Raw genomic sequence first — 13,218 nt, 5'->3', positions numbered from 1 at the left:
AAAAGAAAACATGATTCAGTAGACCAGGCCACCTTCTTCCATTGCTCCGTGGTCCAGTTCTGATGTTCACGTGCCCATTGCTATCTGTGGTGCACAGGGGTCAGCATGGACACTGGTCTGCAGTTACGCTGCCCCATATGCAACAAACTGTCATGTACTATATATTCTGACACCTTTCTATCAGAACCAGCATTAACCTCTTCAGCAATTTGAGCAAGAGTAGCTCGTCTGTTGGATCGGATCACACGGGCCAGCCTTCTCTCCCCACGTGCATCACTGAGCCTCGGCCGCCCATGACCCTGTCACCGGTTCACCACTGTTCCTTCCTTGGACCACTTTTGATAGATACTGGTCATAATGTTATGCCTGATTGGGGTGTGTGTGTGTGTTTGTAATGAAGTAAAATAACACTTGAAATGGATTAGAAGTAGCAAAGATCATAAGGGTTTGTAGTTAGCACAGTTAGCTTGCATTGTTAATCTGCTAATAGCTAATACAAACCCTGTGCCAAAAAATGTAAAGCGAACAACCAATTTTCACACTGATTACTGTCATATTTAGTTACTAGTTGACTAGTTAGATAAACAGAGAGAGAGAGAGAAAATCAACATGTGGTTAGCTTGTGCTGCTAATCTACTAACAAGGCTAATATGAAGCCTGTCATGTAGTGTATATGCATTTTTCACTTTAATAAAAATGATTGGAATTCATTTAAAATATATTTTAAAGTGAAAGAAACTGTACACTGTATTCAATCCTGTGATTTAATTTAGGCTATACATTTTAGATACTCCACTTTCTCTTATGAACTCAATTAGAGACATATTACAGGAGACACAATTGACTTACTGTTTGCTAGTTTGACGGCGGAAAGTCTGTGTTAGGGGCTATATGCTGAAAATATCATAACACGATACTCTACACAATACCATTATCTGATATATATATATGTTTATAAAAATAAAAAACTACAATAATGCATTGCACCTGCCATGAGATTGGTGTATGAACGTTCATAGAAAATGTCCAAGTACCGCATAAAGAATACAGATAAGGATTATTTCTGCTTTACATGCTTTTACACTTTGGTTTTGCAATAATATACAACTAATTCTGAAGCGTTACTTCATAAGCTTCAGCGTGAACTGTGGTCTCGTCCTACATTCACTCTGCGTTTAATACACCGAATAAAAGGCTGTCTCACAACCAATTATCTGAACAATTGCATCAGAATCTACAACCATACCCACAGCTGAACTCTTAACTGGGCTTTAAACAGACTGGAACAGTCTCATTTCAGTTCTCACGTCCTTCTGCTCCTATTTAAATCTGACGCAAACACACAAAGACCCAGGGCTCTGGCAGGCGGTGACATATGTAAAATCATTTTGTGAACAAGAAATGATCATAAACAGGAGCGGAGAGTATTCAAGCTTCGACTTAATGAACGTCTCTAACGGTCTCTTCTAATCTTCAGCCAGAGCGGTTTATCCAGACTTAAATCTGAATATGAGATCACTACATCCCCACAAATAACCCACTTCTCAGTAAACTTCTCCAACTTTCCATGTTCACACACTACTACTGACTGAGCTGAGTATTAATATTTGCACAACAGCTTTATCAGTAAGAAATCAATACTCAATAACTAACAATTCAGGCACAATAGGGCAAAATATTGGTTTATTTTCACTCTTTTAAAATAGTTAGCCATAGCTGGCCAGAGTGTTGCCGTGCCAATGTCCAAACTGACTGACAGACGCTTTCTACATAATGAGTCATTGCTATATTTGGAATTTTATGTTGCGAACATAGACATGTGGAGTGACAGAAATGTCACTATATGCTTTTATATTCATTATCAGAACAGTGCTTGTCCAATTCATGTATTAGACCACAACAAACTGTTATATAATATTAGAATATTACATATATTCATAGAAGAATATCTGTTTTTTACAATGGGACTGACATTTAAAAAATCACACAAAATAATAAACGAAGTTGGAATAACATATAGGATCTCCATGTTACAACTAAATTTCGACAAACCTTTTTATACTTCCTATATTACTGTATAGCGATTGTTTAAAACACTGTTAAACACTTCTATCCATCCATCAGTCCATTTTCTGTAGCGCTTATCCTACACAGGGTGACAGGGAACCTGGAGACTCTGGGCTCAAGGTGGGGGACACCCTGGCCCAACTGCCAGAGTGTCACACACACACACTCATAAACTAGCTGGCAATTTAGAGATTCCAGTTCGTGTACAGTGCATGTCTTTGGACTGAGGGCGAAAATCATGAGGCATGAAGCACAAGAAGAATACAGAAACTCTTTGCACAGAGGACAAAGGGGTGTAATCAAACCCCCAACCCTGAAGGTGCGAGGTAAATGTTCACACACAAGACACTCCAAAGACCTGGCCTCAGATCTCACGCCTCAGCTTGCTATATGGGTGGTAACCTGCAAAAACCTTCCACCTTGTGCTACTATATGTTGTTGTTCTTTCGACTGTACCATGTTCGAGGCCACCACTGCCGATCATTGGGTCTGCATGTTTCGTTTTGGCACAGATTTTAAGCTGGATGCCCTTCCTGATGCCACCCTCCTATTTTAACCGCTCTTCAGTGGCTGGGTTAACTCCCTGCCCAGGAATCGAACCACGATAATGAGATATAATTATCGGGCCACGATAATGAGAGTGTGGAATCCTACCGCTGGACCACAAGGGGGCTTTCAGACAGACTGAGAGTTTGTACCCCTGCATTTGTTAAACTGGCTCCATACCCAGGATAAACTTTGGTATTAAAAAGTAAATATACTTTTACTAATATCGGGCCCTCACAACCAGACTGTGTAACAGTTTCTTTCCTCAAGCCATCAGGCTCCTCAACACCCGAGACTGAACTGTTCTACACTCTCACACACACACACACACACACACTCTCACTCAGGACTGAACTGTATATTAACTCTCTGTCTCTCTCACACACAGATACACACACTCTCTCTTGACTGTGTGGACGCATACACACACACATAATTTATATTGTTCATTTCTTATCCGCTGCTATAATTATATTTATGTTTATTCTATTTGCACTACCTCAACCGCTGCTGTGTATTTTTGCACAATACTTTTTCTATTTTTTACATCATTTCACTTTATCTATTTTATTTCACTTACATTCCAGTACACGTTCTTTTATTTCTTTTCGGCGCTAAGTGTCCTGTGTTCTTTTGTGTTGTCTTTATTGTATTTATTGTCTTTTTGTCTTGTCTATGCTCTGTCTGCACCTAGCTGCACACTGTGCACTTTACGTGGCTAAGACAAACTTCTGTCCTAGCTCTGTGGTGTTGTTTGTTGTTATGTGTTGAACTTGTTGTTGTATGTTTATGTAGCACCAGGTCCTGGAGAAACGTTGTTTCATTTCACTATGTACTGCGCCAGCTATATGTGGTTGAAATGACAATAAAGCTTCTTGAATCTTGAATATACTTCAACTGCTCTTAGTGCAGTTTCAGCTCAAATGAATCAGTTCATCCTAAGATCCTTAATATTAATGCTGTGGGACGCAATTTCTAAAATTTCTACTATCATGTACACTTTGCTGCGTCCTTCAACATAATTCATTATTTACTCATGCAGGTCTGTGGATTTATAGAGGCCTATGTGTCTTTGAAGCAAGCAATCTTACTCAAAAGGTCATTTTGCAGTACAAAATTTTATACTACTTTTTTTTTTACCATTTTTGAGTAATGTGTTTACACTGAACATTCAAAATTGAGGAAGTGCACTTCATGTACCTGAATGATGTACTTATTAAACCAAAAAAAAAAAAAACAAAGTGTGTAGTGCTGGACGCTTCCTGCATTTTTGCTTAGGTAGCAGAAGAGGGCGGAGCTACCAGGCACTGACGCTGGATAAGAAAATAAATTCAAGATTCAACACCATTTTAAAAATTCAACAATTTAACAATAAAAATTCATTGTGCTTGATGTCATTTGCACTGAGAAACTTCCAGTTAGTAAAAACCATTTAGTGCTCCATTTTCGACAATACTGCCCTTCTACACCCTTTCCTACACTAGACTGTAGAGTATATGGCGCATAGTCTAAGTACACAGTGTACAGTAGCTCATTTGGGACATGAATAAATCATAAATCATTAACCAGGAATCTGAGAGTGAGTCAGTTGAATCTGACCGTGAATTTCTATGAGCAGCTAATAAAGCTATTAATACACCTGTTACAAACTATTACTTTTCTCAAGGAGTTTCACTCTCCGGGCACAATACAGCTAAAACCACCAAATCCTATGCACAGTAGCTTTAAATAACTCTTTTTTTTTTTTTTTCTTTGTAACAACAAAAAGCTTTTGTGAAGTCTCAACAAAACAATGCAACATATATGATAAATAAAGGTCAGTGATAAAAGTTGCTGTGGTGGAAGAAAAGCAGCTGATTGCACGCAAAGCACAAACTGGCTCTACTGGTCTTTTGTGGGTTTTTATTGTCCCTGTGCTTGTGGCTGCACTTGGAAACGGGCTGTGAATCATACTAAAAAAAAAGAAGAAGAAAAAAAAGCAAGCGCTTAAAAGTTAAACATATATCCTTGATCCTTCATGCATCATAAACCAGTTAGAAAAAATAACGTTAGACAAGATCAACAATGCATGAAACCAGCGACCTTTGTAGCTTATTACAGTCATGTCGTCATTTCTTATAAACCTGGAATCATTTTAAATGAGGAGGAGGAGGAAGTGGAGGAGGAGGAGGGTTTCGATGCAATTTGCAAATCCGTGGCAGGGAAAGTGATGGACACTGAATGCTCCTCTAGCCAAACCCAACACTGTGCTAACCACAAGAACGTCATGTTCAAAGAGACAGGGTGCGTCATAGTGGTAGTGCAGCTTCTGCCTTATCTGCAATCGTCACTCTCTCCACTGTCCAGGCATAACTGGCTGCTGAAAGCTCATTATCATAACCTGATCATCATAATGCTGACCTCAACTCCAACCACCTTTCACCCTTTCTAACAGATTCTATAACTTCAAGTCACTGACTGTCTGATTTACGGTGACACTGTTTAGTCATAAAACGTGACAAATCCTACTTTAAAAAAAAAAAAAAACAGACAAACACAAAGGCGACTAAATATTCACCAAAAAATATTGGCACATATTTATTTATTTTCGCTAAACTATTTAATTCCTTTCCTGCTACGGTTTCTTGCAACTGCAGAAACATTTATGCTTAATACTGCAGTGACACCGAATTCTCAAATCTGATTGGTCAGCTCTTACAGTAGTTCCAGCTGTGAGGCAAACCACCATCTATATTTTATGTGCCTATAATTTTTCTGCCACAAGATGACGAGCTGCATTTTTAACCTCAGGGAATTTTAACCTGAGGAAATATTGCATACTTATGCTCTAATCTTCTGCCATTGTTTAGTATGAATAGTGTGAGTTCACACCAACAATAAGAAGTGTGACTCCCGGATGTCCCTGAATGTAAGTGTGGAATGCTGGAGGCTTCATGCACACAACGGTCTCAGCTTTGCTTACGTGGTGGAAAAGGGGTGGGGCTACCAGACGCTCACGCCGGATGACCCACAACATTACAGAACAAAATGTTTCACTAATGTCTGTTAAATTAGCCCATGTTGTGTGATTTATTATTATAATTCACTGTGTTCTGCTAAAGCTACTGTAACAGTGTCGTTTGGTCAGTAAAATAAACTTTAGCGCTCGGTTTGATACTTTCATACAAAAGATGCAGAGTACATAGTGTATTGTGTAAGTGCATAGTGTATAGCAGGTCATTCGGGACACATGCTAATACCTGCTCTAACATAAGCGATAACAAGAACTAACTTGTATCATGGACATTCCGCAATTAATAATAATCATAAATGAACAAAATCTATGGTGTGTCTTTTTTTTTTTTTTCATTTTTAAGCTTAAAATAAAATGCTGTGGTACCAAAGGAAATAACATCATTGATTATTTTCCTATCCCGCCATACCCTTATTCCTTATACAGCGCACACTCCATAAACAATTAACAGCTCCGACATCACAGCTCAGCTCCAGGCACCTTAAGCTTATTTCCATTACCCACAGTGCTCCACTGACACAGCAGGATATCACTAAAGTACACTGAGTACACAAGGAATGCCCACACCTCCTATTATTATTCCCACAAACACAGATCACTGGAAACACTTCCATGATTTTCTTTGCATTTTTTGTCTCGGTTGTAGTTTTCTGTTGGAGAACCTCAGCACTGTTGTAAATGAGAACCAGAGTGTTTTGTTCTCTGTGTACATCACGAAATGACAAAGCACTCGTATTTCGACTCGGAGTGCCAGGTCACTGCTGAAGCACTTATTCTCAAGTGTGAGGCCGCATTTAATTCAGTGCTGATTGAAAGTGCAGCCTTAAATCGAGTGCAGCATTTCTGGCTTAGTGTCTGGGGGCTTGAATGGTGGGACCTGAAGTGAGTGTGGTAACTGCAGCCGCAATGGGGGAGGGAAACACACACACACACACCTTGCTCTGCTGTGATCTCCACTCCCCTCGGACCTATGCGACTTGTTTATCTGCCCCAGGCTGTGCATCGGGGTCTTTTTTAACTGCTCAAGTGAGAGCTAGCTTTTATTTTTTTCTTTTTAAACCCACAACAAAGCGACAGTTGCTTCGTGTTTCCATGAAATAGATTTTGTGGTTTCTTTCAGCGTTTTCTCTTAAGACTTAAAGGATTAAAGGTCAACTAATTCATGACACTACTTTTATAGTTTCTTTAGAGTGTGGTAAAGAAACAGATGTATACATATATCATGATAAATAAACATTTCACAATACACACTAGGAGTCAGATTGTGCTTGAACAAATAGGAAACTAAATTCCAATTTTAAAAATTTGGCATTTTAACAACCAATCAGTTGATCAGTGTTACAACTAAAGTTATATGGAGGATGAGACATAAACAAAATCTTATTAAAGTGTATGGTGACGTAACTCTACATTATAACGTCATATTGTCAGCTATTGTCTCAGCTATATAAAGTGTAGAAAAACTGTTGGGTTCAGAGCGCATTCGTCACAATGCTAAACTGGTAGCTACAAGCTTCCAATTCCTGTTAGCTTTATCAGCATCGTAGCTGCACTACAAAAAGTGCTGATCAACTAGGTTATTAAGGTACGATAGAAAACAGGATCAGATTTATTTCTGATCAGATTGCTCCTTTAAGTTTTCATCATAGTGAACAGAGGGTGGTCATTTTAAAAGCCCGGGACTGTCAGAGACCCACTTTAACTTTACCTTGCCTGCTGAATTCACAGCTGACATGTCAGAGCCAGACACTGGATTTGTCTCTTTAACCCAGATTATGAGGAAACTAATTAGTCAGCATTAGGCAATGGATAAGCAGAACAAGCAGGAGAGGTGGAGATGATTAACTTTGTTATCATTTGACTAGAAATGAGAAGTACTCTAAGAGGCTCGGCTGTGTGATAAAAGCGATTTGAAAATGAGCCTAATCTTTTTGCTGTTACGAATCCACTGCATCTTCAGTTTCCTTGGAATGTGTTGTATCATCAAGAATCCAAAAGGCTGTGCTCTCTGGGTGTGCTCCCTCCCTTCCCTGTCAATCAAAGTGGCACTCGTCGATCATGGATGGATGTGAGGTCATGTATGTGGAATGAGTGCAGATAGAGCTCTCGTCTGAGACAGTTAAATTACAACAAATCAGCAGTTAAATTAGGAGCATCAGTGTGTGTGTGTGTGTCACACAAAAACCAAGCTGCTCTTGCATAGGACATGTTTCATTCAGTGGGTTGTTTTAACAACATTCATTTCTGCTGTGATTGCACAAAGTTCATTCATACAATAAGTTCTTCCTCTCTACACGCTGTGGTAGTTTTCCATCAAGTCATTCATTTTCTGTACAGCTAATCTTACACAGGGTTGCGGGAACCCTGGAGCCTATCCCAAGGGACTCAAGGCACATGGCAGGGGACAGGGTGCTAACTCAGGGTGCTAACTCAGAGTTCATTCACACACACGCGCACACATCTCCGTTCACACACTACAGACAATTTAGTGATGCTGCAAAGCGTGTCTTTCAACTGGGGGAGGAAGCTGAAGTACCCAGAGTAAATATGCAAACTCAGTGAGGGGAAGATGTGGAAATCGCTGGAGGCGCCACTGTAACTTATAGAATGTAAATTGTAACTTTTAATGAAAGCAAAAACACACAAGGTTACAGGGTTGAAGGGTAGAACACTGAGCTGAATTGCAGTAAAAATTTCTTGCAGTGAAAACATAACCACACAGTTAATACTTCTGTTTCTCAGTAACATGACAAGCTGCAGTGGTCTAACAGAGAGGAAAAAATTAAGCTGGTTCATAGCTTGAAATAAATGACTGAACGAACATAAATACATAGCACCTTTAAGAGTCCTGCCAGGGGATCAAAACAAACAAACACTTAAGGTTTCTATGTTTAGTCCATTTTCCTAAAATGTTACAAAAAATGTTACAGGAACCTACAATGTTTATTGTATTTTTTTTTATAAGCAGACATAAATTACTGTGGTGCATCTTGTACTCCTAAGAGCTGTATTATATAGAAAACACATAACAGCAATGCGCAGTTTCTTTTCGTTATTAAAATTGTTTTTCCTTTACTAATTAAATTTACTAATCAAATCATTTATCTTGACTGGGAATATTTTTAAACGGGTGGCATTATTTTGTGTTGACATTAAGGAAACGGTAGCACAGGAAAAAGAAAAGGCCACACTTCACTCAACACTTGGACATTCACAGAGAGTCCATTCAAGCAGAAAAATACAGGCGGAAATCTAGAACAATCCTATAAATAGCTTATTATCAGATCTGAAACTCGAGTGTAAAACATGTCTGAGGCTATGAAATATATTGATAATAATGATATAACGGGCAACGGCAATTCAATAGCAGGTCAGAGAAACACCTTGTAGGCTACATTACAGATGGCTTTATATGGTCATCCCAAGCACCTGCATGACACACACCTGTGCTTTTAGCTCCGCCCATCCCTGGACCTACATGACTTGTATACGTGCTTTCCTAGTATCCTGTTTTTTTTTTTTCTTCCAATGGGCTGACGTTGAAAAGTACAATGGCTTGGGACTAACATGGACATAGAAGAATTCCATTCAACCACATATTTTTACTATATTAAGTTATTTAAATCATTTAAGTCATTTTAAAAATAGTTACATTCTATAATATAAATACATGTTCACCCTTAAACTATATTTACTCATACACTGGAATTCTGGAATCTGATTGGTCAGAAGCTGTTATATATCTATCCCAGCAGCTCTTACACTTTTTTTTTACACTGGGTGGACATAATCTAAAGGTTAATGATAAAAACTGAGACTTTTGCTTAACATTAATGGAAGCAGTCTCCAGTGTTAGCAATCTGTAAGTAATAACAAGAAACATGTCTAGCTTAAATACCACAACATTAACTGTAACTAAAATGTTGTTGTTGTCTTTTTATTATGATGATGTTCAGTGATGAATGAAATATTTAAAATTAGAAGTGGTATTAAAAAGGAAATTAAAACGCTTCAAGACATGCAGTTATAGGAAAATGATCAACCTAGGTGTGATAAGAGTAAGTGCATTGCGTCACACCACCTTGTTGATTATTTTCCCCATGATAGCACTCCCTGGGATTACTCAAGAGCAAACTGGAAGATACTTTTGACCATCAGTTTAGTGATTATGTGTAACTGTTGGTTTTTTATTGCACCATGACTAAGGATATGTACTTGTGCGTGCGTGCGCGCGCGCGTTACACCGAAACTGGGCAGAGCGCAACATCATTACCTGTGCACCTGTCCACAGCGTCCCTGCTGGAAACGGAAGTTAAAGACAAACGGGGATTTTACGGAAGTCTTTGTGCGAGGCATTTTCTAAAACAATAGCGTAAAACATAACCGCAAATAAACTTCACTGCCCATGCATACCGACTCCATGAATATAAAATGTACACGTGTTTACTAGATTGCGGATTGCTGACTGTTCAATAGCTAGATCTAAGAAGTCGGCATTTCTATAATCAAGTGGGTCGAAACTTTTCTCCAAAAGCAAACGATTTAAGAAGGAAAAACTTGACACGACACTCACCCTGGTGAAGAGTTCGTTCACGGACATGTTTCTGTTTCTGTTACAACATCAGCACTGGGGTTTGTTTGTTTATTTATCCTTCCGCGTTGAGAACGGAAATGTTTCCATTAAGGTGTATAATCCATATAAGACATGGCTAGTCGATATTCCCTGTCCCACACCTTCCCACTGTCTTAAAAGTCCCGAGTCGGTACTTTTGAACCCGCAGATTAGAGATAAACAGAGATGTCCAGGTCGGTGCTAACGTTAGAGTCTCCCGCTGACCCTCGCCTGTTCACAGCAGGTGCCTCTTCCCATTTATTAGACTTACAGTCGAGAATCCTGTGGTTTTCCCTCTTCCTGTTTAACTGCGTGGAACCAACTCAGCATTTCATATCACCAAACGACGAGGCAAAAAGAAAAAAAGCCAAGAGAAACCGGCTTAAAAAGAAAATAGAAGTACTCTAGGTGTGGGTTCCTTTGCTGTATCCATAAACTCCACCAGGCTGAGAGTCCACCTGGCCGATTCGATTGCGCCTCCTGCTGACCAATCAGAGCGCTGCAGTGCCCCTTTCCCAACCAATCAGGATAAAGGCGAATATTATGACATCATCATAATATACGTAATCATTATCAATTCATCTTGCAGCTTTAGCATTTCTTCAAAAGTCAAACACAGACACTCAAACATAGTCTTCATCTATAATGAAGCCCTAATAATATATATATATTAGATAATAATATATATATATATTAGAATATTTTCAGAACAACATGTTAAAGAGCAATACAGGAGAGTATTTACTATTAATAATACATGGTCTGTTGTATCTAGATATGGTAAATTATAAAACTGAGATGTTATACATAAGATGTTTACATAAATCGGTCATTTAAATCGAACAAACATGCATTAAACCGCTATTATGGTTTAAGACTAATGGTAAAATGTGTGCGTAAACCTTCCTGGTGTCATCTTCATTAAAGCAGCTAAGCACCAAAAAAAACCCTATATATACACACTCCTGTTTGGGAGAACAAGATCATTATTAAGCACAATTACCTTATTAGCAAGTGGCTGCTCTTAAACATCTCTTTCCTTCTCTTTAATAAGTATTGGCCCTGATATATATATATATATTGTCCCCAATGCCTCGATAAGTTGTGGCCAAGCATTAGAATACTAGGTACTTTATCGCATTTCAGTTTTTCCAACTCAGTTTGCCAATCAACTTTTATCAAATAAAAAATTCATGAATATTTTTTTTTGCAGTGTTTTTTTGATTCATAGTGTCACTATTTAGTTATGTAATTACAGTCCATGTTCAGTCCTTGGTAGAAATAAACATCAACACCAGCACCATCAACACAAAACCAGAGGAAATGACCAATCAGAACCATTTCAGTACAACAAAACAATCAAAAAAAAAATTGTATCACACGGATACATGGGAGATTTAGAAACATTGACACACATCATAAAACATTCTTACTTTAAAATTAATAACAATTTCCTTATAAATGTACCTGTTAATTCACTACATTTTAAGCACGCCCATATATGTGTAGTTGACTAGGCCTTTAAATATTTCAAATATCACATCATTGAAACTTTGCAACATATTAATTTGGTTAATATATAGCTAGTACATTGCCTCTCATCTTTACTGGGAAGTGTTTCAGTGACTGGTTTACATTCACCCAAGCATACATATGCCTTGCACTATTAATTCAATTCAATTTAATTCAGTTTTAATTGTATAACGCTTTTAACAATGGACATTGTCTCAAAGCAGCTTTACAGAACATATGAAACATAGAACAAAAATTGCAAGATTATATTTAAATTTGTTTGTTTTAATCCCTAATACGCAAGCCTGAGGCAAGCGTGGCAAGGAAAAACTCAAGAAGATGGTGGTAAGAGGAAGAAACCTTGAGAGAAACCAGACTCGAAAGGAACCTATCCTCATTTGGGTGACAACAGAGAGTGTGATTATAAATGATTATAAACACCAGAGACTTGTCCCTTTGTGTGGAGTCACAATCTGGAGCTGACAGGGACTTTTATTCAGGGAAACAACTTTACAAAAGATTAAACCTGGTGTTACAACCAGCATGCTTCACTGAGGGAAGTGTTCTCAGGATCATGAGCAATGTTGGATCTCTGACTAAAGTAAAAACTTTATATCTTTGACCCAGCTTTGTGGAGTGCTCAGGTTTTGGAGGCTCTGAGAAAAGTTTCTCCTATCTGAGCTGTGGACCTCTCTAACTTGTTGGTTGTTTCTCTGTCTAATGCCATCTTTTCCCTGTCACGGACTGCGGGATTGTTGTGCAACACCTGCCATACTTCTACTTTTTACATTTTTTTCAATAATGAATTTAATGGTGCTCCACCGAAAGCTTTTTTTAAAGACCCAGCTTACTTTTCCAGAAATAGCACTTGTGTGTTTGAGATTCATGCAAAAGATTTCAGGAAAGCCTGTAATTTTCAGCAGTATGTCACAACCTGACCATAATCTGTGAATAATCTTCCCAGGTTGCCACACATTACCACACAGCAACCCTACACTAATAAAATAGAGTCCATATGTAAACTTACCCTGACATAGAGATCCTGGACTGTCGTCATCCTGCCTCTTAAATAAAGATTGTAAAAGTATCCACAAATGTTCTGAAAAGTAACTCTTTCCTTCTTTACATATTTAAAATCCTAATACAAATCAGTGTGAATTTTAAAAGCTGGGAGTGAAGTAACTATCACACACAGGTACGAGTTAAAGCCTGCACATGCCCAAGTGACGAAAAGACAGAAGACAGTAATGACATCAGACAAAACTGGTTCACTCCCAAACCACTCCTTAAGCAGGTATGGGGTGTTGAGCATGTTTTGTCCAGGAATAGTCTAACCTAACCCAGATGCACAAAAAGGTGTTACATGTACAGTAATCATTTAACCAAGCGTGTCATTGGATAAAAGCTTACTGTCCAGTCATGCTGCAATCCTGTGGTTTGCCTTTAATGTTCCCATGATTTCCAGCAA

General features: G+C 38.5%; 1 protein-coding gene across 3 annotated transcripts in view; it reads right to left on the bottom strand.

Annotated features, from left to right (window-relative positions):
* Window positions 1-12,981, bottom strand: part of myo5b (myosin VB) — a 75,603-nt gene extending 62,622 nt beyond the window's left edge. For 2 of the 3 annotated variants that reach the window (XM_058415712.1, XM_058415714.1), the window contains exon 1: window positions 12,778-12,981. In XM_058415712.1, the coding sequence (XP_058271695.1) occupies window positions 12,778-12,807 (30 nt within the window). In that variant the 5' untranslated portion in view covers window positions 12,808-12,981. Of the gene's footprint in view, window positions 1-10,199; window positions 10,698-12,777 lie in introns of those variants that run through there. The other variant, XM_058415713.1, reaches the window with a different exon arrangement.
* Window positions 12,982-13,218: the final 237 nt, after the last annotated feature.

This window comes from Hemibagrus wyckioides, linkage group LG18, assembly GCF_019097595.1.
Source record: "Hemibagrus wyckioides isolate EC202008001 linkage group LG18, SWU_Hwy_1.0, whole genome shotgun sequence".
Taxonomy (NCBI): domain Eukaryota; kingdom Metazoa; phylum Chordata; class Actinopteri; order Siluriformes; family Bagridae; genus Hemibagrus; species Hemibagrus wyckioides.
Note: the sequence above shows the minus strand (reverse complement) of the source record. Positions and strands in the feature narration are given on the sequence as shown.